At 41.3% G+C, this 21,407-nt stretch overlaps 1 protein-coding gene across 9 annotated transcripts in view; it reads left to right on the top strand.

The window, feature by feature from the left end:
- PLBD1 (phospholipase B domain containing 1) overlaps positions 1 to 21,407 on the top strand; it is a 77,865-nt gene that overhangs the window by 19,425 nt on the left and 37,033 nt on the right. For 4 of the 9 annotated variants that reach the window (XM_053257175.1, XM_053257180.1, XM_053257178.1 and 1 more), the window contains exons 2-4: positions 10,046 to 10,265; positions 13,455 to 13,538; positions 19,039 to 19,177. In XM_053257175.1, the coding sequence (XP_053113150.1) occupies positions 10,046 to 10,265; positions 13,455 to 13,538; positions 19,039 to 19,177 (443 nt within the window). Of the gene's footprint in view, positions 1 to 8,954; positions 9,056 to 10,045; positions 10,266 to 13,454; positions 13,539 to 19,038; positions 19,178 to 21,407 lie in introns of those variants that run through there. The other 5 variants (XM_053257183.1, XM_053257181.1, XM_053257182.1 and 2 more) reach the window with 2 other exon arrangements.

The raw sequence follows: 21,407 nt of genomic DNA, 5'->3' as shown, positions 1-21,407 counted from the left end.
ACCCTAATCCTCCCCCCCCACAGTGGTCACTATAAGACATTGCAGCTGAGAGCTGATGCTGCCAGGGTCCTAGCTCCAACAAAAATTTTAGATCTTGCTCAGGTTGAATCTGGAAGGTCCCTTTCTGAATGTATGTGTGCACACACTGCCTTGATGCTGCCGCCCAGAACAAAACTCACAGATTAAAAAAAAAATTAGAGAGAACACTGATGCCCATCTGTGTGTGTCACTTTTATAAAGAGGGAACCTCAGGAACACCACATCAAGAGGATCTGTTAAATGTTAATGGAACAATGGTTGTCACTCCCAGTTTCATAGTGACTTGAAAACAACACAAGCAACATTTAAGTAACAAAATTATAATTGTATCCATAATAATAATAAAGAGGTCAAACAAAAGAAATAAACATATAATTCAGTTGCATTTGAAGAGGCATTATTCATTGTACCCTGCTGTTGTCCAAAGCAGCAATAAAATGCCATAGTCAGTAATGCCGTCATTATTATAAGCAGATAGAATGTCTTGAATAACAATGACAACCTGATAGCTAGAATGATGTAAGGAGTGACAGGCAGTCCTGTGGACTAGAATGATGTAAGGAGTGACAAGCAGTCCCGTGGAGTGGGAATGTATAGGACATAAATATGAATGACATTTTCTCTTACAGTGATTCCAGTGTCCTTTGATCAAGGACATCTTTCCATACACCTCCATTTGAATTTTTGACCTAGGCACAGTTGTTCTGCTGACCTAGATCCTTTTACACAGCCTGCCTCCTTGGAAACTAGTCTGTCAAGCTCAAGGCAAAAGATCTTATGACACACATACCCATCACCCAGCATGCCACACTAATTGAGGGGGAAACTTCTTTAAAACAGAGTGCTGTCATCACCTCTAGTGGATGGAGGAGCTACATCTAAAATCTTCTGAAGATTTTCAGTTTAATCATAATTGCATTAAACATTGTGTGGGTTTGTATGGAATGAAAATAGCACATTTGAAAACAGTTGGGCATAGTTAGTCAGTGTTGCCTCCTATATGTTTCAGGAGGTGCAGACTGGAGTTCAAAGGTGAACACATAGGTGCCAACTGTACTGTCAACCCTCACCAGCAATGAGGGTTCCATTCCGGGAAAAGCTCGTGGTTGGTGAATTCGCAGTTGGCGAGGCATTAAAATAAATGGTAAATGGGGATTAGGGGAGTCAGTCGCAAAAAGTCCACAAAATACAGTTTAAAATAGAAAAAATCAATCACTCCAGAACCCCCAGAAATCACCCCATCCCCTGGAAATCGCAACCCCAATTACCAAAAAATCTTGCCAAACTACGAATACTTGGGTCACAGTTGGCGAGACCTGCCACATTTTCCCAATCACATATACTTAAAACCGTGATTGGGAAACCTGCGGTTGGCGAGGGATGACTGTACCACCAGGGACAGTTCCTATTCTCTGGAATCTGTCCCTGGTAAGGCATTGCCTGTAATTTTGCTTCCTGTTCAATTTCACAAGGGTGCCAGAAAATTGGAAATAATGGCTGTACTGCTGTGCAACTACATTCACAGAATTTTTCAGCAGCTGTGCACAAGTGCTCTTGTACAACTGCTTTGATGTTGTGTTTCTGTCCCATGCAGCAGCATGGGCAGTGCAATGCCACCCATCTAGCCTTGTGCTGTATGTGGGCTGCCAATCTTCAGGATTCAGCTCCCTCCTCAGAATCTTTAGAAATTAAATCTCCAAGTGGGTGGATGGGTTCATGGTGTCTCTAGTGCACCTGCATGTCAATGGAAGCACAGTAAGGCACTATGCAGTGCAAAACAGTGGGGCTGTTCACACGATCAACCCTATCCTGGCCTGCACAGCTCTACCCGGGTAGGGCTGGTCGTGTGGCACGCTGGGGTCAGGACCGATCCCAGCACTGTCCTGCTGGGTAGCCCAGGTTTTCTACCCAGGTTAAAAGTGAGGTTGAAGGGCGCGAGTGCACTCTTCTACCCTACTCCCCAGTCGTGGGGCTGCTCAGGCAGCCTGCAGCCTAAGCAGCCACAGACCTGGGCAGCAGGAATACTCGGCAGCAGGGAAATCTCCAAACCTCTTCCTCTGGCTCTCCTGCTCACTGTGGCACCACTCGTGTGCCGCACGAATGGCAGAACTTGCAGGGGACAGGCAATCATCTGCAGGAGGCAGGTGGGATCCTGCCTCCCCACCAGCCCACCTCAACACCTGTACACTGGTCGTGTGGACGACCACAACCTTAATATCTTGCGAATGGAATCCAGGCTCCAGCAATGTATAATAATGTCTGGGAGACTTGGGCAGTAATCCCTGGTATGAGAATTGGTTGTTACCAGGCTTTTCCTATTTTCACCTGCAAAATGTTGGTGGGCATGGGATGCTCTGGTAATCTAGAATAATGTGCTCTGCATGCACTTTATAATCTGCTTTCTGTTTGCGGTATGCATGTAACCAGAACTGTGTGCCGTGCCTCCCAGATTGCTTAGCCACACCCCTACACATTCCCTGTTTTCATTGGTGAAATGTTGACGAATATGCTAACTTAGGTATAGTTGGCTCCACAGTTAATACACAGAAAAGGCAATATTTATATTTTTGTCACACTTGACATTTTTGCAGTTAAGCTTACCAGAAGTTATGTGGTCATTCTTTGTGTGCCTGCAGTTTCTCCAGTGGAGAGTTTGTCATGGGGTGTGTCTGTATTACAAAATATATTCTGTGGAAGTGGGGAGAACAGGACAGTCTAATGTTTGCTCTTCCTTGACACATGGCATGTATTTTTATTTATCGTTAAATTTGTACATTGCCTTCCATTAAAACAATCTGTCTAATTGCATGGCAAAAATTATGTGCATAGTATAAATTTCTCATATGATTGGATTCATTTGCAAAATGATACCAGCCTGTCTGAGGCTTGGCAAGGCATTCTCTGTGGTGTGGTGCCAGTTCTGTTTCTGATAACACCTCCTTATGGAGGCAAGCAAAGCCCTACTCTGTACATTTTCCTCCATAACATGAAAACATGGCTCTTCAGAAGGTGTTTAATATTGCTTGACCTCTTGCTGCTATTATTTTTGGACCTTGGAATATGAACTGAGTGTTGTCTACTGCTGGATTTATATTGTACTGTCTTTCATAGTTTTTATTTTATTGTTTTAAAAGTTTCATTGTGAGCCTCTTTGGGTCTCATAGGGAAGAAAAATAGGATAGATGCTTACCAAAAAGAAGAAGAAGAAGAAGATCCCTTTATTTAGTTTACAAGTGCTTATCTTGGATTTCACCACTGCACGGTACTGAACATCTTATCTGAAGGTCTAGATGTTTTGAGTAGGTTAAGTAACTGGCATTCTAAATGCTGTCATTTCAAATTTGTAAGTAGCCTTGAGGACGAAGGTTGAAAGGATGGATAAAAAAGCTTCAAGTAAATATTTACTGAAACTTTAAACTTCTGAAGTCCTGTTGACATGTTTTTCTGTTAAATGGGACGCTTTGTGCTCTTATGTTTTCCTGTGCTGTCTCTGTGAGAATACTACTTAGAAATATTGGACCCTTTGATCATATTGGTTTACACAGACTGTGTCCTGCGGTGCCGAGGTGTGTGCATCAGCTGAAGCCTGATTGTATTCCTCGTAAGTGGGACAGATCTGGCTGGCTCTAATGACTGCTATTAGAATGACTAGTGAAAGTTAGCACCGTGCAGTTTTTGTGAGAAAGACCAGCTCACAGGATGCTACACACAGAAGCTGGAGGGAATCCTACTCTGGACTGTGCAGCACAACAGTCAAAGGAGCATCAAAGGGTGGTGGTGGTGTGTAGTTGGGTTCAGGACACAATCATTGAGGGCAATAGTTGTGCCACTGAACTAGGCCCAGGACTCTAATGTCTGAACTGTCAGCTGTTGTACTTATAGCTTGACCTGTTTTATCTAACTGAAAGTGACTAGTGTCTGGCAGTAATGGGGAGTACTTGGAACAAGGTCCTACTGAAATCAGTAGAACTCACTTCTTCATATAACTTGTCTAAGATTGAGACGTTAGGGTATTTTAATATTAACAATAATAGCATGTTTCAGTCTGCTTAAGTTAAAAAACCAGCAGTTAATATAAAAATAGCTTTCTGATATGTGAAGGTACAAAACTGGCACACTGTAAGTCAAGTAAGGTTAAACTAATGGAGACATTGGATGTAAAAATCAGAAGCTGGAACTGAGAAGATGAGCCTCCTCATTTTGATCAGATAAGATAGTTATCTTATCTTAGTTATCAGAATGGTAAAAGAAACGAGTGTTTTCTCAGCTATATTTTAGTAGGACTGGAAGGCAAAGAGGTTTCTTTTAGCTGTCAGTGTGACAAACTGGGCCTCTCTTGAAGCAGAATGGAAGCACACAATCATACAGAAATAGTTCAAAGAGAATTATTTCAAACCTGAATTTATGTGTGAGGAGCAAGTAGTTAGTGGTTGTGAATCCTCCAGTCTCCTAACTTTTATTGTTTAACATTTATATGCGATCATATACAGTATCTGTTTAATAGGCACAAAAACCTCTTTTGCGGGGGGTTTTTAAGTTTCCAAGGCCAAGCCATGGATGATGCCATATAGTGAAAAGATTTTTCTGCATTTTAAAATTTTATTGGCTTTTACAATAGCTTTACAATCCAACTACATTCATTTATTTGATTAAGTAAATATTGACTTCCCGCTTATCTGTCTGTGCGGTTCACGTTAACTATACATATAAACCATTGCTATAATAATTCAAAACATACATACTCCACATTGCTACTCGATTTTACCCAACCCAACCTGCTGTTATTACTATATTTCAAACCTTGCTGAAAGGTCCATATTAGAAAAATAGTTCTTTAAGTAAAATAAAAATGGTTCCCAATCTTCTTTGAAACATTCCAAATTTCCATCCCTTATAAGTGCTGTAAGTTTTGCCATCTCAGCATATTCCAAAATTTTTATCAACCAGTCTTGTTTTGAGGGCATTTTATTGTCTTTCCATTTCTGCGCATATACTATTCTAGCCGCCGTGGATGCATACATTAAAAAAGTTAGATTTCTTCTGGATAACTCTCCTTGAATTATTCCCAGCAGAAAGGATTCTGGCCTCTTAGGAAATGTCATTTAAAAATTTTTCTTCAGCTCATTATATATCATACCCCAAAAAGCCTTTGCCTTCCCGCATGACCACCACATATGAAAAAAAGTTCCTTCACATTGTCCACATTTCTAACATTTGTTTGAAACAGTTTTATACATTAATGCTATTTTTTTCGGTGTCAAATACCACCTATACATCATCTTATAATAATTTTCTTTTAAAGTATAACATGCAGTGAACTTTAAATCAGTTTTCCATAATTTTTCCCAAGCAGCCATATCTATATTATGACCCACATCTTGAGCCCATTTTATCATAGTTGTTTTAACCACTTCATCTCTTGTCTCCTCCAAAAGCAACAACTTATACATCTTAGAGACTAATCTTTCAGCATTTTCACACTCCTTCTCGAATCTTGACATTTGAACCTCAAATCCAGTTTTAAGATCTTTCTTATAAATTGTATTTAGCTGATGGTACTGAAACCAGTTACTAACCAGATTTTGTACTTCGTTTAGGTTTTTTAAATTTACAGCCCTTCTCTTGAAAACATAACAAATCCCTATAGGTATCCCATTCAGGTTGCATATTTGTCACTTTACGTGCCAAAGCTTCAATCGGGGATACCCATAATAGAGTTTTACATTCCAGCCATTTTTTATATTTTACCCACACTCCCATTAGACTCCTTCTTACATACTGATTAAGAAAGTCTTTATGCACTTTGCTTTTATCATACCACAGATATGAGTGCAAGCCAAACCTTCTATCAAATCCTTCCAGATCAAATATTCTGAGATTTATTTATGTTATCCATTCCTTTAACCACATCAAACAAACAGCATCGGAATACAACCTTAAATCAGGCAGTGTAAGACCATCTCTTTCTTTAGCATCTGTTAAATTTTTAAATTTAATTATTGGTATTTTCCCTTGCCAAACAAATTTAGTAATGTCCTTTTGCCATTGCTTGAAACAGGTTAATGTATTAATTATAGGAATAGTCTGAAAAAGAAGCAACATTTTAGGTAAAACATTCATCTTCACAACTGAAATGCTTCCCATTAAAGATAAGTTCATTCTAGTCCATCTTTGCAAATCAATTTTTACTGCATTCCATATTTTCATATAATTATTTGAAAACAACAAAGAGTTTTTGTTTGTCAGCCAGACACCCAAATATTTGATTTTCTTCTCCACTTTCAATTCGCTTATTTCATAAAGTCTGTCATTGGATTTCTGGTCCATATTTTTGTCAGCACCTTCGTTTTACTCTTATTAATATAAAACCCAGCCAATTGGCCAAAGTGTTTTTTTCCAAGAGCCTTCCAAGCCTTCTTTTTTCCAAGAGCCTTCCGATCTTCCCTAATGGATTTTCTAGAAAAAACACCACATCATACGCAAAGGCTCTGAGTTTATACTCCTGTTTCCCTACTTTCAGGCCTTGTATTTGGTCATCTTCTCTGATGATTCTACAAAGCACTTCCAGAACGAATATAAAAAGTAATGGGGAAAGTGGACAACCTTGTCTAGTTCCTTTTTTAATTTTACAATTATTTGATAGTTCCCCATTCATAATAATTTTGGCATATTGCTCCAAATATATTGTCTTAATGGCCTTAATAAAATTATTAGCAACTCCCATTGCATCCAGTAGCTTCCACATAAACTGCCAGGAGACGTTGTCAAATGCTTTCTCTGCATCGAGAAAGATCATAGCTATCTGTTTGTCGTTATGTTTTTCATAATACTCCAATACATTCAGGACTGTTCTCACATTGTCTCTTAGTTGCCTTTTTGGCAAAAACCCTGCTTGATCTTCATGTATAAAAGTTCTTAGTATAACCTTCATTCTCCTTGCCAAAATAGCAGCAAAAAGTTTATAATCATTATTTAACAGTGAGATTGGCCTGTAATTCTTGACTTGCGTTAGATCTTGATCCGGTTTTGGAATTACTGCAATGTTGGCATACTTCCAAGACTCCGGCATATTTCCTTTTTGCAGAATATCTTTCACCGTCCATTGCAAAGGCTGTAATAACTGATCTTTAAAAGATTTGTAATACAGAGCTGGCAAGCCATTGGGCCCTGGTGCTTTATTAACTTTACTTTGATGTATTACTTCTGTTATTTCCATTATTGATATTGGTGCATTCATAATTTCTATATGATCCTTGGTAAGTTGTGGAATGTTTTGTGTCTTCAATAATTTATCAATTTTTATATCCTCTACTTTGTTTTCTTTATATAATTCAGAGTAATATCTGAAAATTCCCTTTTTATTTCCCTTTCATCATAGGAAAGTCTTTTTTTTTGGTAGATATCTTGGATATGTACTTTTTCTTTTTCTCACTTCTAATTTTCCAAGCCAATAACTTTCCTGGTTTGTTTGCAAATTCAAATGACTTTTGCTTCACATATTTTAAATTCCATTCAATTTCATTTAATACCAACATAGAGAGCTGTTGCTGAAAATTTTTAATGACTTGAATAGTCTTTTGCTTGTCCTTAATCCATAAGTTTTATTATCAGTCCATTGACATTCCATGAGACTATTTTGTAATCCATCTTGACTAATTAGAATTACGTGTTGAAGGCACTGAGTGTTCTGGGGTTAAACATTTTTTGTATTTACGCCAAAATTCTTGTGCTTTGAGGAGCTCTGTAATTCTGTTCCTCTTCCCTTTGTAGAAGAAGGAGACCCCTTCAGGCACTTCCCATCTGAAGCGTATTCCATTGGTATTTAAAGCATCTGTTAAAAATTTGTAATCCTTACGTTTCCTTAAGATCCTGGATGCTATTTCTTTCAAAACTTTTACCTGTTGGCCTTCAATGGTAAGGGCTTTAGCAAAATGTGCTTGCAATATCTGCTCTGTATTCGATTTGGAGTTAAATTGAACCATACAGTCTCTGGGTACTTTGTTTGCTGTAGCATATGCCGAGTTTACTCGAAAAACTGAATCTTTCTGTTTCTCCATCTCTTCACTTGGAATTCCCAAAAGTAGTGCGAGTTCCTCCCTAAGCACTTCTTAAATATCTTGCCCAGTTTTTTCTGGGATCCCTCTAAACCTCAGAAAATGCTCTTTTTGTCTCAGTTCCAGCAAAGCCATCTGATCTAGTAATTTCTCCCTGTCATCTCTTAATGATCCCAGGTCTTGCTCCAAACTTTCCACCCTTCTTTTAAATTCTTTATTGTCATCAGCTATTTTTTTCACTGTCTCCTCGATATTTGATGTTCTTTTATTCAATATTTGTATATCTTGACTAACTTGTTACAAGGTACCAGAACTTGCTTTTAATTACTGTTTCATAGCAACTAATGTCTCATTCAGATTCAAAGACATTTTTCCTTCACCCGGGCCTGGGTTTGGAACAGAAAACCTTCTGGCTTGTGTTTGGTTCTGCTGTTTAGCTTTTTGCATTATTTTCAACTCTTCTTCTCATACAGCAGTGTATAAATGTTCAAACCCAACAACACAGCTCTTACAGAAAGTTTCAGTATCCTTGTTATAAAAAAATGTACAGGCCTCCAATTATTTCCAAATAAGCTCAGCTCCAGACCGCAACCCTTCTATCTTATCACCGCAAGTTCAGTTCTCCCATGGTTCAATGATCCGCCTTCTTCATCTAATTGGTGCACTTTCTAATAGACATCATTCACCACCAAACAGCAAACAGCAGTTCACTTCCTCGTTTAGTTTAACTCTCTCAGGATGACTAACAAAGTAGTCCCAACTATTTTGCTTTAGGTTTTAAAGCTTTTAACCATCAGTTCAGTTCTTAAGCTCCAGCATTTGATACACAAATTAAATTCCCAACCTTAATTTATGGCTGGCAGACTCTTACAAGGACTTCACGGCAGTGGCTTGACATCTGTCCAATCCTTACAGCAACAGCAAATAGAATTCCAGCAATTTATCACTGACCATGCTTCAGGGTGAGCTTCTTGATCTTTAACCATTAATTATAATCCAAACCGAAAGAAATTGAATGCCAGACAGGCTTCTGTCCGTAGATTTCCAAAGGAGAAATTCAGCTAGTTGTTTCCCAACCCCCACCGCTCAACTTAAATCAAAGCTGTGCCTTCCAGCGCAGCATTTGAGATAAGGAGCAGGCTCCGGGGGATGCAGTGGGCAATCTCCATCCAAACCCTTTAATCCAGGGTGGTGGTGGTGGTGTTATGAAGACTCAGACTCCCCCCCCCCCAATAACTCCTCCTCGGTCTCCCCTGTCGGGATGCATGCAGCCTCGTTGGCACTCCAACCGGAAGTCGAGGGGGGGAAATTCTGGATTTGAATATAGAATCCTTTTCAGTTTCTTTCTAGAGGAGCATGTTTCATAGACAATGCTATGTTGTTTTTTCTGGGGAAATTATGCCTTGGAAGATGCTTCCACTCATGTAAGAAGAGGTATCTGATTTCCACCAATTTCTCCTTAATGACCCTCACAGCCCCTACAGTCACTGCTCTGATGGGTCCCCTGCTCTGATGGGTCCCCAGATATTGTATTACAGAGCGGTGTACATAGTTTATGTTTATCCACATGACGACCCTGGGAGGTAGGTTAGGCTGAGAGTTAAGTGACTGGCCTAGAGTCACCCAGAGAGTTTCATGGCTGAATGGGGATTTGAACTCAGTTCCTAGTTCAACACTAATCCACATTAATCCCATAAATGTTGTTGGTTTGTCATATATGAGCCTTCTATTGACAGTCTTTTATGTACACAATTAGACATACGTATAGTACTTAATCCCCTTAATTTGATTAGAAGTGGCCACTAGAAAGGAAAACTCAGCCCTCCGCCTTGCTGCCATTTTAATTCCCATACATATACACTTTCCCTTCAAAATGAGTTACCAAATATGTCTGCTTGCCATTTGCAGTGCAGCATTCTAATTCTCAAATATCCTTATTGATATACTTGCAGATCTCCACTATGCAACTCTATATTGGGTGAAAGCTGAAAAGAACTTCCAGCTTAAAGATGTATTGGACAAGAATGGTGACATTTATGGCTATTACAATGACACTGTACAGTCTACCGGTTGGGGAATTCTTGAAATCAAAGCAGGCTATGGAAGACAGTCTGTAAGTAATGAAGTCCTCATGTATGGTGCAGGTATCTTAGAAGGCTATCTCACTGCTTCGTAAGTATCTCTGTACACTTAATTGACTGAATTATTATAATGAGGCTTGAAATTTTAATAATATGATTTCTTGACAGTCTTATAAAGGGCCTCGGGCTTTTTTGTCATCTGAGCAAGATAGAGGAGAATTCAGTACTAGTTGGGTAGTGAAACTATGGAAGGGTGGTCTAATCCAGAACAAATATTTACTCATTGTTCAAAGTGAAGGGAGAGCAAGGTGCCCTTTCACTTTTGTCTTTCTTCCGAACTTTAAAAGTCACACTTGCAATTTCTGTAATTCCAATATATGTGATATGAAAAAGTCAGCTCAAAACTTCGATTGGGACATTAATAATTACAAGTTTGAAATATGTAGAATGAATGATTGAAATCTTTGTATTATTTTCATACCTGTCTTTGTTTAATGAGTTATCAGTGGCATGTACTTAAAATGGTAAGAAGAGAGTGACAAAAAGGTATAAAGTAGAAGTTCTGAAACTATGTTCTTATCAGCCATTTCAAATCAAGAAATCAATGTTCAGATTTCTGCCCTCTTGCCCTGGCTGGAAGACAAGTAGGTCAAAAGACAAGTTGTTCTAGTACAACTGGACTAAATTTGGTCCAAATCGGTTAGGCAGTTCACAAGTTAGCCCACTTGCACCTCAAATGTTCATGAGTACACCATTTTGAATTGGGGTGGATGACATCATCACAAACTGTGTTTGAGGTGCCCCTATGTGTCCCTACAACTGTACCCAATTTGATTAAAATCCACAGGTTAGCCCACTAGCGCCTCAAATGTCCATGCGTCCGCCATCTTGAATTTTAGTGGATGACATCATCACAAACTACATTGAGCCATCCCTATGTGTCCCTACAGCCATATCAAATTTAGTTTATATTGGTCCAGGCATTGTGAAGTTCATGGGAGGGGGACACACACACACACACACACACACACACACACACACACACACACACACACGGAATGCTGGGTAATCTAATAAGCCTACTGGAAAGTAGGCTAAAAAGTGAAGAAGCCAGAGTGAGGGGGGAGCTTTTCCCCACAACTCTGGTCCCATCAGGCCCAAACTGCGTTGCCAGTGTTTGAATGTAGCACTGGCACTGCTAAACCATAGTTAAGGGCGGCAAAACTCCACTCTGTCCAAAGGTACAGAATGGAGTTTGGTGAGGGAACCGCAGCCAAACCCTTTTAACCCTTAACTCCAGTTTGCCAAGTTTGGATGTGCAGCTTTGGAAACCAGAGGTGAAGGGACCTCCAGTTTCCCAGTATGTCCGAACTCGGCCATAGCAAGAACAAACACATCAACAGCCAGAATACCTTGAAACTGAGGCAAGATCTGCTTTAGACAGGAAGCCTCTTATACTCTTCCTGTCTGTAAGGAAGCCAATACTGGCCTCACGGTGGTGGGGACAGCATAGAGCCTGAAGACTCGAAAACTGCTGCAGTATAGTAAGTCACCACAAAGGGCAGTGGTAAGCAGAGTCTCGGCCTCAGGGAACTCTGACACTGGAAAACCATTTATATTCAAATATAAACAGACGGGGTGAGGGGAAAGAAATATGTGGGAGGATGGGAATATATTAAGTTGTGTGTTGAAGTGTTTCTGCTAGCACATAATTGCAGAAACATACCTGTTTTATATTCTCACATTCTTGTGAGTTCAGTTGCTGTTTGTACCCTGAAGAACACACGTATTAAAAATACTGCATGTGTTATGGTGTGTGTGTGTGTGTGTAGAGGGGGATGATGTACTGTTGATGCTTAACTTGCAGCGGGGGGGGGGTGGCCTTTCTGTCCAGGCTCCAAAATGACCTAGGTGCACCTCTGCCCAGTGCTATTCATAACCAGTGGTTGTGCAAGCAGCACCTCTGCTGTTTCCTCCACTGCAGTGCACTCAGTGAACAGTGTCTGGGCAGCTTACGAGTCCTCAGCAGCCCCAGGGCAGACCGTTACAGAGCCAATAGGCTGCATATAATATCAGCCCTTTTTGCTTCTTAATTGTGCATCTGACCTATAAGTAAGAGCCAGTGTTACTAGCCAACCCACACAGAGCATCTGTGCTCTCTTTGGGGCCAGCTGTATCCCCCTCCCTCCTTTCTGCCCCACACTCTTGCCCCCTCTTCCCCTCCCTCCCGCCTCACTCTCTTGTCCCCTCCCCTCCCCTCCCTCACCACTCTCTCTTGCCCCTCCCCTCCCTCGCCACTCTCTCTTGCTCTCTCTCCCCCTCCCCCTCTCCTGCCCTCCCCCGCCCCCTCTCTCACCCTCCTGCCCCAGTATCTCCTGCCCTCCCCCCTGCTCCTCTCTCCTGCCCTCCGCTCTTCCCCCGCCCTACTCTCTTGCCCTCCCTCCCCCTCCGCCTGCTCCTCTCTCCTGCCCTCCCCCTCTCCCCCACTCTCTCTTGCCCTCCCCCTCCTCGCCCTCGCCTGCCCCACTCTCTCTTGCTCTCCCCTCCCCCCTCCTTGCCCTCGCCCGCCCCCACCCCACTCTCTCTTGCCCTCTCCCTGAATTTCATTTTACAGTACTTACCGGGCGGCGGCAACCGCTGCTGCTCCTCTGCCCAGGCGGTGAACACGGAAGTCCTGCCGCCCAGTTCCCTCCCACCCCAGCCTCCCGCGGGCATCTGGCCTCGGTGGCCGGTTCCGCCGCCGCCTGGCCGTGAGCCGCCTCCGCAGCCGGGCCCAGCGCCTCTGCGGCCTGGCCCACTACCGGGCCGAGTGCCACCTTTGAGGCTGGGCCTGCCAGGCCCATTGCCGCTGCTCGCTAGCCTCTGCGGCTGGCCTCTTTGAGGCCGGCTACCTCTCCCCTACCCTCACCCTCTTGCCCAGGCTGCCAGGCCGAGTCCCGCTGCTGCGGCTGGGCCCGCTGCCGCCTCGCCTGGGCCCGCTGCCTCGCCTCCGTGGCCCAGACGGGCCTGCGGCCACCGTCGCCACCCACAGCCTGGCCCGCCGCTGGTCAAATTCTCCTGGGTGCGCTGCGCCAGCCAATCAGGCGAACTCATTTTCCCTGGCACACCTAGGAGAAACATATATAGATAGATAGATAGATTATTAGTCTGTTATTATTAGTCTGTTGTTGTTGTTATTATTATTATTAGTCTGTTATTATTAGATGGCTTATTAGTCTGTATTTGTGAAATTAAAAATGGAAGAAAAAATAGAATAATATTTCCCTCCTCTTTATTTCAGACGTATGTGTGACCATGTTGCAAACCTGTATCCACAGCTGATTACGAGCGTAGACATTGAGAAAAAAGTTCAAAATTTTATGGGGTATGTACTCAGTTGTCAAAAATGTGACCCTTTCCTAGTGGTGGATGGATGACAGTGCCATAATAGAGTTCAGACAACCCATGAGATATTTTCATGATGCAGAAAGATGCCACAAAAAAGCTGTTGTCTTCAAGGTGCCACAAGTCCTTTTTTTGTTTTGACTGCAGTCGCTCTAGTAGCATCCTGAAAGAACCTGCAAAGACAATAGAGATGCATGTGGCCCCACAGCAGTTCAGGAGTAATGACATTTAGATGGAATGTGCTGTGTGAACTGTTCCTATATTAAATTACTAGATGAACAGGCTGAAAGGCAATCCCATATAGTTCTTTCTGAAAAAAGGACATTTATCAATTGGCTACACCAGGGATATTCAACATGGGTCCCCAGATATTGTATTACATCTCCTATCATCCCCAACCACAATGGCCAAAGGCTGAGGATGTTGGGAGTTGTAGTCCAGCAATGTTTGGGGAGCTAAGTCTGAGAACCCCTGGGCTATACTGTTGATTGCTTGATAAACAGTGCAATCTTAGGCATGTTTACTCAGAATCACATTTCATTGGCTGATCTCCTAACTATGTGCTCGTGCAAGCCCTGTAGCACTAGCACAGGGATGCACAACTTTGGCCATCCAGTTGTTGTTGGTCTTTAACTCCCATCTCCAGTCACAGTGGCCAATAGGCAGGAATGATGGGGGCTGTAGTTGGAGGGCCGAAGTTGTGCAGCCCTGCACTAGCACAAGGCTCCTGCACTAGCTACTTGCACCAAGTCAGGATCTTGTAGTCTAGTACTGTGCTACTGAAAGCATGCTTACGCTTGCACAACCGGTCTGTGTGGGGTGCACCTCATATGGTTTTAAGGAAAATTTTTGCACTATAGTGCAATATGGAAAATCCCCATGCCTTTATGCAGTTATGAGGACTGGTCTTGCAGTAGCAAGCATGTCCTCGCTAAGCAGGGTCTGCCTTGGTTTGCATTTGAATGGGTGCTGTCTACAGTAAGATATTCCCCGATGAGGCTGTCGATGAGGCTGTAGATCAGTGTTCGAGCGTCTGCTTGCAGAATGCAGAAGCTCCCAGGTTCAGTCTCTGGCATCTCCAGGTAGGACTGGGAAAGACTCTTGCCTGAAACCTTAGAGAGCTGCTGCCAATCAATGTAGACACTATTGAGCTGGATTAACTAATTATTATTATTATTTCTTGTTTACAAAGTCAGACAGGTGTTATTGACTGGTTTGTTTTATCCAGACATCAAGTCCTTCCCAAGGATCTGGGATGCTGGAATTTTATTATCAATGCTGCTGCTGTTGTTATGGATATCATCAAAGAATATAGGCTGTTCCCAGTAAAGTTGCTTTTTGTAATTGGCTGATGATGATTTCTGTGGTCCCAATGGTGTTGAGGTGCTCTTCAAGTTGTCTTGGAATTGCCCCTAGGGCGCCAATTACCACTGGGATTATATTGGTCTACTTCTGCCACAGCCTTTCAATTTCAATTTGTAGATCTTTGTACTTTGTGATTTTTTTTTTCCTATTTCTTTTTCTTCTGTTCTGCTGTCCCCTGGTATTGCTATGTCGATTACTTTAACTTGTTTTTCTTTCTTCTCAACTACAGTTATGTCTGGTATATTGTGTGGCAGATGTTTGTTTATAGTCGGAAGTCCCATAATATTTTTGCATCTTCATTTTCTACAACTTTTTCAATTTAATGGTCCCACCAATTTTTGGATACAGGTAGCCTGTATTTTTTGTAGATGTTCCAGTGTATCATCCCGGCTACCTTGGCATGCCTTTGTTTGTAGTAAGTCTGTGCGATCTTTTTACAACAGTTGATTAGGTGGTCCACTGTTTCATTTGCTTATTATTTCTTTTTTACACAATCAGACAGGTGTTATTGACTGGTTTGTTTTATCTAGACATCGAGTCTTTCCCAAGTACCTGGGATGCCAGAATTTTATTGTCAATGTTGTTGCTGTTGTTATAGATATCGTCGCAGAATATAGGCTGTTCCCAGTAAAGCTGCTTTTTGTAATTGGCTGATGGTGATTTCTGTGGCCCCTGTGGTGTTGAGGTGCTCTTCAAGGTCTTTTGGAACTGCACCCAGGGTTCCAATTACCACTGGGATTATTTGGGTCTTTTTCTGCCACAGCCTTTCAATTTCAATTTGTAGATCTTTGTATTTTGTGATTTTTTCTATTTCTTTTTGTCCTATTCTGATATCCCCTGGTATTGCTATGTCGATTATTTTAACTTGTTTTTCTTTCTTCTCGACTACAGTTATATCTGGTGTATTGTGTGGCAGATGTTTGTCTGTTAGTAGTTGGAAGTCCCATAATATTTTTAGATCTTCATTTTCTACAATCTTTTTCAGTTTTATGGTCCCACTAATTTTTGGCTACAGGTAGCTTGTATTTTTTGCAGATGTTCCAGTGTATCATCCCTGCTACCTTGTCATGCCTTTGTTTGTAGTCACTCTGTGTGATCTTTTGACAACAGCTGATTAGGTGGTCCACTGTTTCATCTGCTTCTTTACAAAGGTGGCACTTGCTGTTTTTTGTGGATTTTTTGACTTTTGCTCTTATTGCATTTGTTCTTAGTGCCTGTTCTTGCGCAGCCAGTATTAAACCCTCTGTTTCTTTCTTCAAGCAACCATTCTTAAGCCATTGCCAGGTCTTGGTGATGTCTGATTTTCCACTTATATTGTGCAAATATTGACCATGCAGGGGCTTAATTTTCCATTTTTCTGCTTGGTTCTTGACTTGTTCTTTCTTGTAGGCCTGCTTTCTTTCATTGGTGTTGAATAGTTTCGCATTATTGACCATTTGAAGTGCATCTTCTTCATTGTCCTTGATATATTCTTCAAGGCCTCTTTTCTCCTCCTCTACTGTTTGATGGACTTGCAGCATTCCTCTTCCACCTGAGCTGCAAGGGAGGTATAGCCTATCTACATCACTGCGGGGGTGCAGTCTAGATCTTACGATCTAGCGTCTCTAGCTCTGCCTGGGTCCAGTCTATTATTCCTGCAGTGAATCTGATAACCGGTACAGTATAGCCCAGGTGTTTATGGCTTATATGGTGTTCCCGCCATTGAGTTTGGACTTGAGCATTTTTTAACTCTCCTGATGTATTCACTTCCAATTTTGCTTTTAACTTCAGTGTCTGCAATGTTATCAGCCTGGAGAATGCCCAAGTATTTGTAAGGTTCTTTCTTTTCCAGGTTCTTGATGTTTCTTCCATTGGGTAGTCCTATTCCTTCTGTTTTTCTTATTTTTCATCTGTTCATTATTAATGCAGCACACTTGTCTAATCCAAACTCTGTTGCTATATCGCGACTGAATATACGGACAGTGTTTAGCAGTGATTCGATTTCTGACTGGGACTTTCCATACAACTTCAGATAGTCCATGTACAGCAGATGGTTGATTTTACTGGATGTTTTAGAAATGTTGGATGGTTTTTTTGTGAAAGTGGGGTCATGGCGATTACAAACAACAGAGGGGATAGTGAGTCCCCTTGGGAAATGCCTCTTCTAATGCTAACCTGTCCAAGTGTCTCACCATTGATTGTTAACTGTGTACTCCACATGCTCATTGCTTTTTAAATAAATATCTGATTGTTTTTGCTGACACCAGTTGTTTCTAAACATTTTCGTATCCATGTGTGAGGCAATGAATCGAAGGCTTTCTTGTAGTCAATCCATGCAACACTTAGATTGGTTTTTCTTCTCTTGCAATTTTCTAAAACCATTTTGTCAATCAGCAGCTGGTCTTTTGTGCCTCTGGTGTTCAGGCAATTTCCTTTCTGTTCAGCTGGAAGCTGTTTGTTAGTTAATAAGTGTTGCATGACCTCATCTGCTATTTTTCCAGTTAATAATTTGAACATGGTTGGCAGGCAGGTTATCGGTCTATAATTACTTGGAACTGCACCTTTTGCTGGGTCTTTCATGATGAGATGAGTTTTCCCAGTTGTTAGCCATTGTTCAATATCACCTCCTTGCAAAATGTGATTGAACTGTTTTGATAGGTGTTTAAGCCAAAAGCCATGCAGTTCATCGTCGCCTGGTGCAGTCCAATTTTTAATTTTCTTTGCTCTTTCACTTATTAATTCTTGTGTTATTATTAGATCTTGCATTTGTTAGTTACATTTTTCGACCTCTTTCACCCAGCCTGCTTTTTTATTATAATCTATTGGATTGTCCCATAATTTCCCCCAGAATCGCACTGTTTCTTCTTTATTTGGTGTTTCTATGTTACTTGCAGTTTCTCCTTCTATGCTTTGGCAGAAACGTCTCTGATTCGACTGGAATCGGAGATTCTGCCTGTGTTGTGTAATTCTGGCTTCGTATCTGCTAATCTTCTTTGACACTGCTGTTATTTGCTGCCTTATTATTTCCAGGACTTCTCTAATTTTCCTTGAATTTAGGTGGTATTTTTGGATCAGATACTGTTTGGTGTTTTCATTCTTCAGCTTCTTGTCTTTCATATCTTTCAGTTTACTAACATCTGATCTAAGCCTGGAGATTTTATTTTCTAATCTCATCTTCCATTTAGGTGATGTACTACTTTCTTTTGTTACAGGTCCACTGATCTTATATCCGAGCTCTTGTGTTGTTATTGTTGCTGCACTGTACATTAGTTGGTTTGTTTCTTGCAAATTCTTGGTTGTTATTTTTGCAAGTGCAGCACTGACATCTTTTAATGCCTGAGCAAGTTGTTTTTTGGCAACTGTTTTTAGAGCTGGGAGTCGAACCCTGGTGGTTGTTTGGTTCATGTGCTCAGTTATTTTTTGCTTTAGTTCTTGTTGCTTTTCTGTTAAACGACATTCGGGTTTTTGAGGTGAAGGCAAAGGGGAGGTTGCCTGGTTTTGATTTTGAAACAGTTCTTCCAGCTCAACTCCTGTGAATACTTTATTTCTTATTATGAATCTTTTCTGGTCTGCTAGCCACTGTTTCATTTGCTTCTTCTTCTTCTTCTTCTTATTATTATTACAACATTTATATCCCGAGCCCAGAGCGGTGTACTACATACTTGAGTTTCTCTTTCACTACAACCCTGTGAAGTAGGTTAGGCTGAGAGAGAAGTGACTGGCCCAGAGTCACCCAGCTAGTTTCATGGCTCAATGGGGATTTGAACTCGGGTCTCCCCAGTCCTAGTCCAGATTTTTTTATCCTAGTGTTTTCTGGCTCCTTGTGCAAAAGTGATTGGAATGTCAGCCACTGAGTTCAGAAGGACTTACCTCCAAGTTATAACCAAAGTGTAGTACTCTGAGATGATCTGGAGCAAGGTGTACAACTTCAGCCCTCTCGCAGATGTTGGATTACATTCCCATCATCCTGCTCCCGCAGATTTTGGACTACAACTCTCATCATTCCTGACTATTGGCCACTGTAGCTGGGGGTGATGGGACTTGTAGTCCAACAACAGCTGGAGGGCCAAGGTTGCACAGCCTTGATCTGGAGTATAAAAATCCTTTTCTCTCAAGTCTAATTTGTTCCTATGCAGGAAGCAAAACCAGTGGACCAGAGAACAAATCAAAAACAACAAGGACGACCCCTTCTGGAGACATGCTGGATACGTTATTGCCCAGTTGGATGGACTGTACATGGGAGCTAGGGAGTGGTCTAAACGACAGAAAAGAACAGTAAGCGTTTCTAAGTTGTCTTTGTGTAAAAATAAATGTGATATGCCATGTTCGTTAATTATATAGGTTTTTTAAAAAGAACAACGCAGCACCTTTTAAACTAACTTGTTTTTTATTGCATGAGCTTTCATGCTTTATAACCTCCTTCCTCAGATGTGGGGTGAAAGCAAGGATGGTCAGTTACAGGCAGGTAGTGACCAACCTTCCGTATATATTTAAAGAGACACTGACATTTTTTCATTATTTAAAAGACACAGTGTTCTCATCCTAGCAATACTGCTTTCTTCTATATATAAAACATGCAAATAATCTAGCTGTACTACAGCAGCTATCAGTTCCATGTAGAATACATAACATAGGTTTCAGAATGAAGCATTATTTTCCAGAACTCTTATTGCGTAGCCTTCTTGGAAACTTAGACGGAGTGAAGAAGCTCTATTTGCACATGCTCTGTCTCCTACAGAGGATGGAAAGTGACATGGCATGGAGTTGCTGTCACTGCAGCTCTAATTGTTGTGTGGGCTGGTTGACCCTCTGGGATATCAGAGGCAGCAGTACTGTGAATTAGCAAGTTGCGAATTGACTGAAGACAAATAGCTTTCACCTTTATTGCCGAGCTCAGCCTTTTTATTTCACGCTGTGAGAGCAAAGACATGAATAACGAACTGACCTTTCCATCTTTGTCTAAGCTCTGCAAGAAAACATGGAACCTGGGGTTGATGGAGTCGGGACCAACAGCATTTAAAACAAATGGCATTTATCCCCTGTTGTTTTTACATCCAGCCTTTGCTGAAAGTAAGCTATAGAAACAAAGAAGAAAGGAAATGTGGTGAGAATTTTTTCACAACCAGATCAGTGATCCTTGTAAGCACATTTACTTGGAAGCAAAAAAAGCCAATGAAATCGATAAACCTGGCTTTTGATTAAAGATGCTGAAATCTGGTGGGAAGGAGAACTTTATAGCAGAAGCAGTTACAAACATAATATTTGGTGGACTTAAATAAACAGTTGAGCTAGTGACTGAGGTGATGAAGTCACCATGGGGTGACCTGGCATGGCAGCTCTTAATGTGAATGTTCTGACTGCTGAGTGGTGAGGAGAAACATTAAAGTCCTCACACAGCGGAGTATGCTCTGGTGGTGAAGATGTTTAGCCCTAGGGATTATCTGAAAACATGAGGTTGAGTTAAAAAAAAAAAAAGATTTATTAAGAAACATCACATACTAAGAGAGAGACATTGAACAGCATACCCAAACAAGCACTAGCCCTTAACAAATGAATTACTCTAAACTGACCAAGACAGACCTATTAACATTTCATCATGCCTCTAGTAGCCAGAAGAGGTTACTGTGGTGCTAAGAGCAATGCTTTAGAATTCTCACTTCTTCTAACACTTGCTTGAGCAACAACTCAACAACTTCCATCATTTCTCGCAATACAAGAAAATGATCTCTTGGCAATGACTTTGTGAGTACATCTGCTAACATCTTCTCCATTGGGCAATATTTCAAATACTGAACTGTTTTCAGTATTTGAGACCTGTTTTTTGTACATCACGTACATAATGGTATTTTGTCTCAATATGCTTTGCTCTGGATTTTGCCTTCTCCATTTGTGAAAGCGAAATGCAATTTTGATTGTCCTCAAACAATTCAGTTGGTTTTGGTTCATCAGCTCTAAAGTCTTGCAACAATTTGTGTATCCATGCCCTTTTCTGGCAAGCCTGAGTAGCTGCCACATATTCTGCTTCCATAGTGTTCTGCTTTCAACTGCACCAACTAATTACTCCACCTCCGTAAAATAACAGGTATCTACTCATGGATTTACAATTTGTTGTGTCTTCTGCCCAGTCTGTATCCACATAACCCACAAGTCCTAGGATTACTACTTGCTGGTAATTTAAATTTTAAATTAGCTGTACCTTTAAAATATCTACCCAGCCTTTTAACTGCAATCCAGTCACTTTTGGTAGATGTACTCACTTTCCTGCTTAAAATTCCCACAGCCACTGCAATGTCTGGTCTTGTTACTGTGGCAATATATAGAAGTTTCCCAATTGCTTTCCTATATTGCCCATTGTCTGGAAGAAGCGTGCTGTTTGCATCTTGCTTCAAGAAGTAGCACAAAACCAGAAAACCCAGTTTGGTTCAAGCAGAATCAGACTCAAACTGAACCGGGTCCAGTTCTGTGCACTACATCTGGGCCCAGTTCTGGCTCATGTCGGAATTGG

The sequence above is a fragment of the Hemicordylus capensis genome, chromosome 5 (assembly GCF_027244095.1).
Source record: "Hemicordylus capensis ecotype Gifberg chromosome 5, rHemCap1.1.pri, whole genome shotgun sequence".
NCBI classification, from domain to species: domain Eukaryota; kingdom Metazoa; phylum Chordata; class Lepidosauria; order Squamata; family Cordylidae; genus Hemicordylus; species Hemicordylus capensis.
This window is presented reverse-complemented; position numbering and strand designations above follow the sequence as displayed.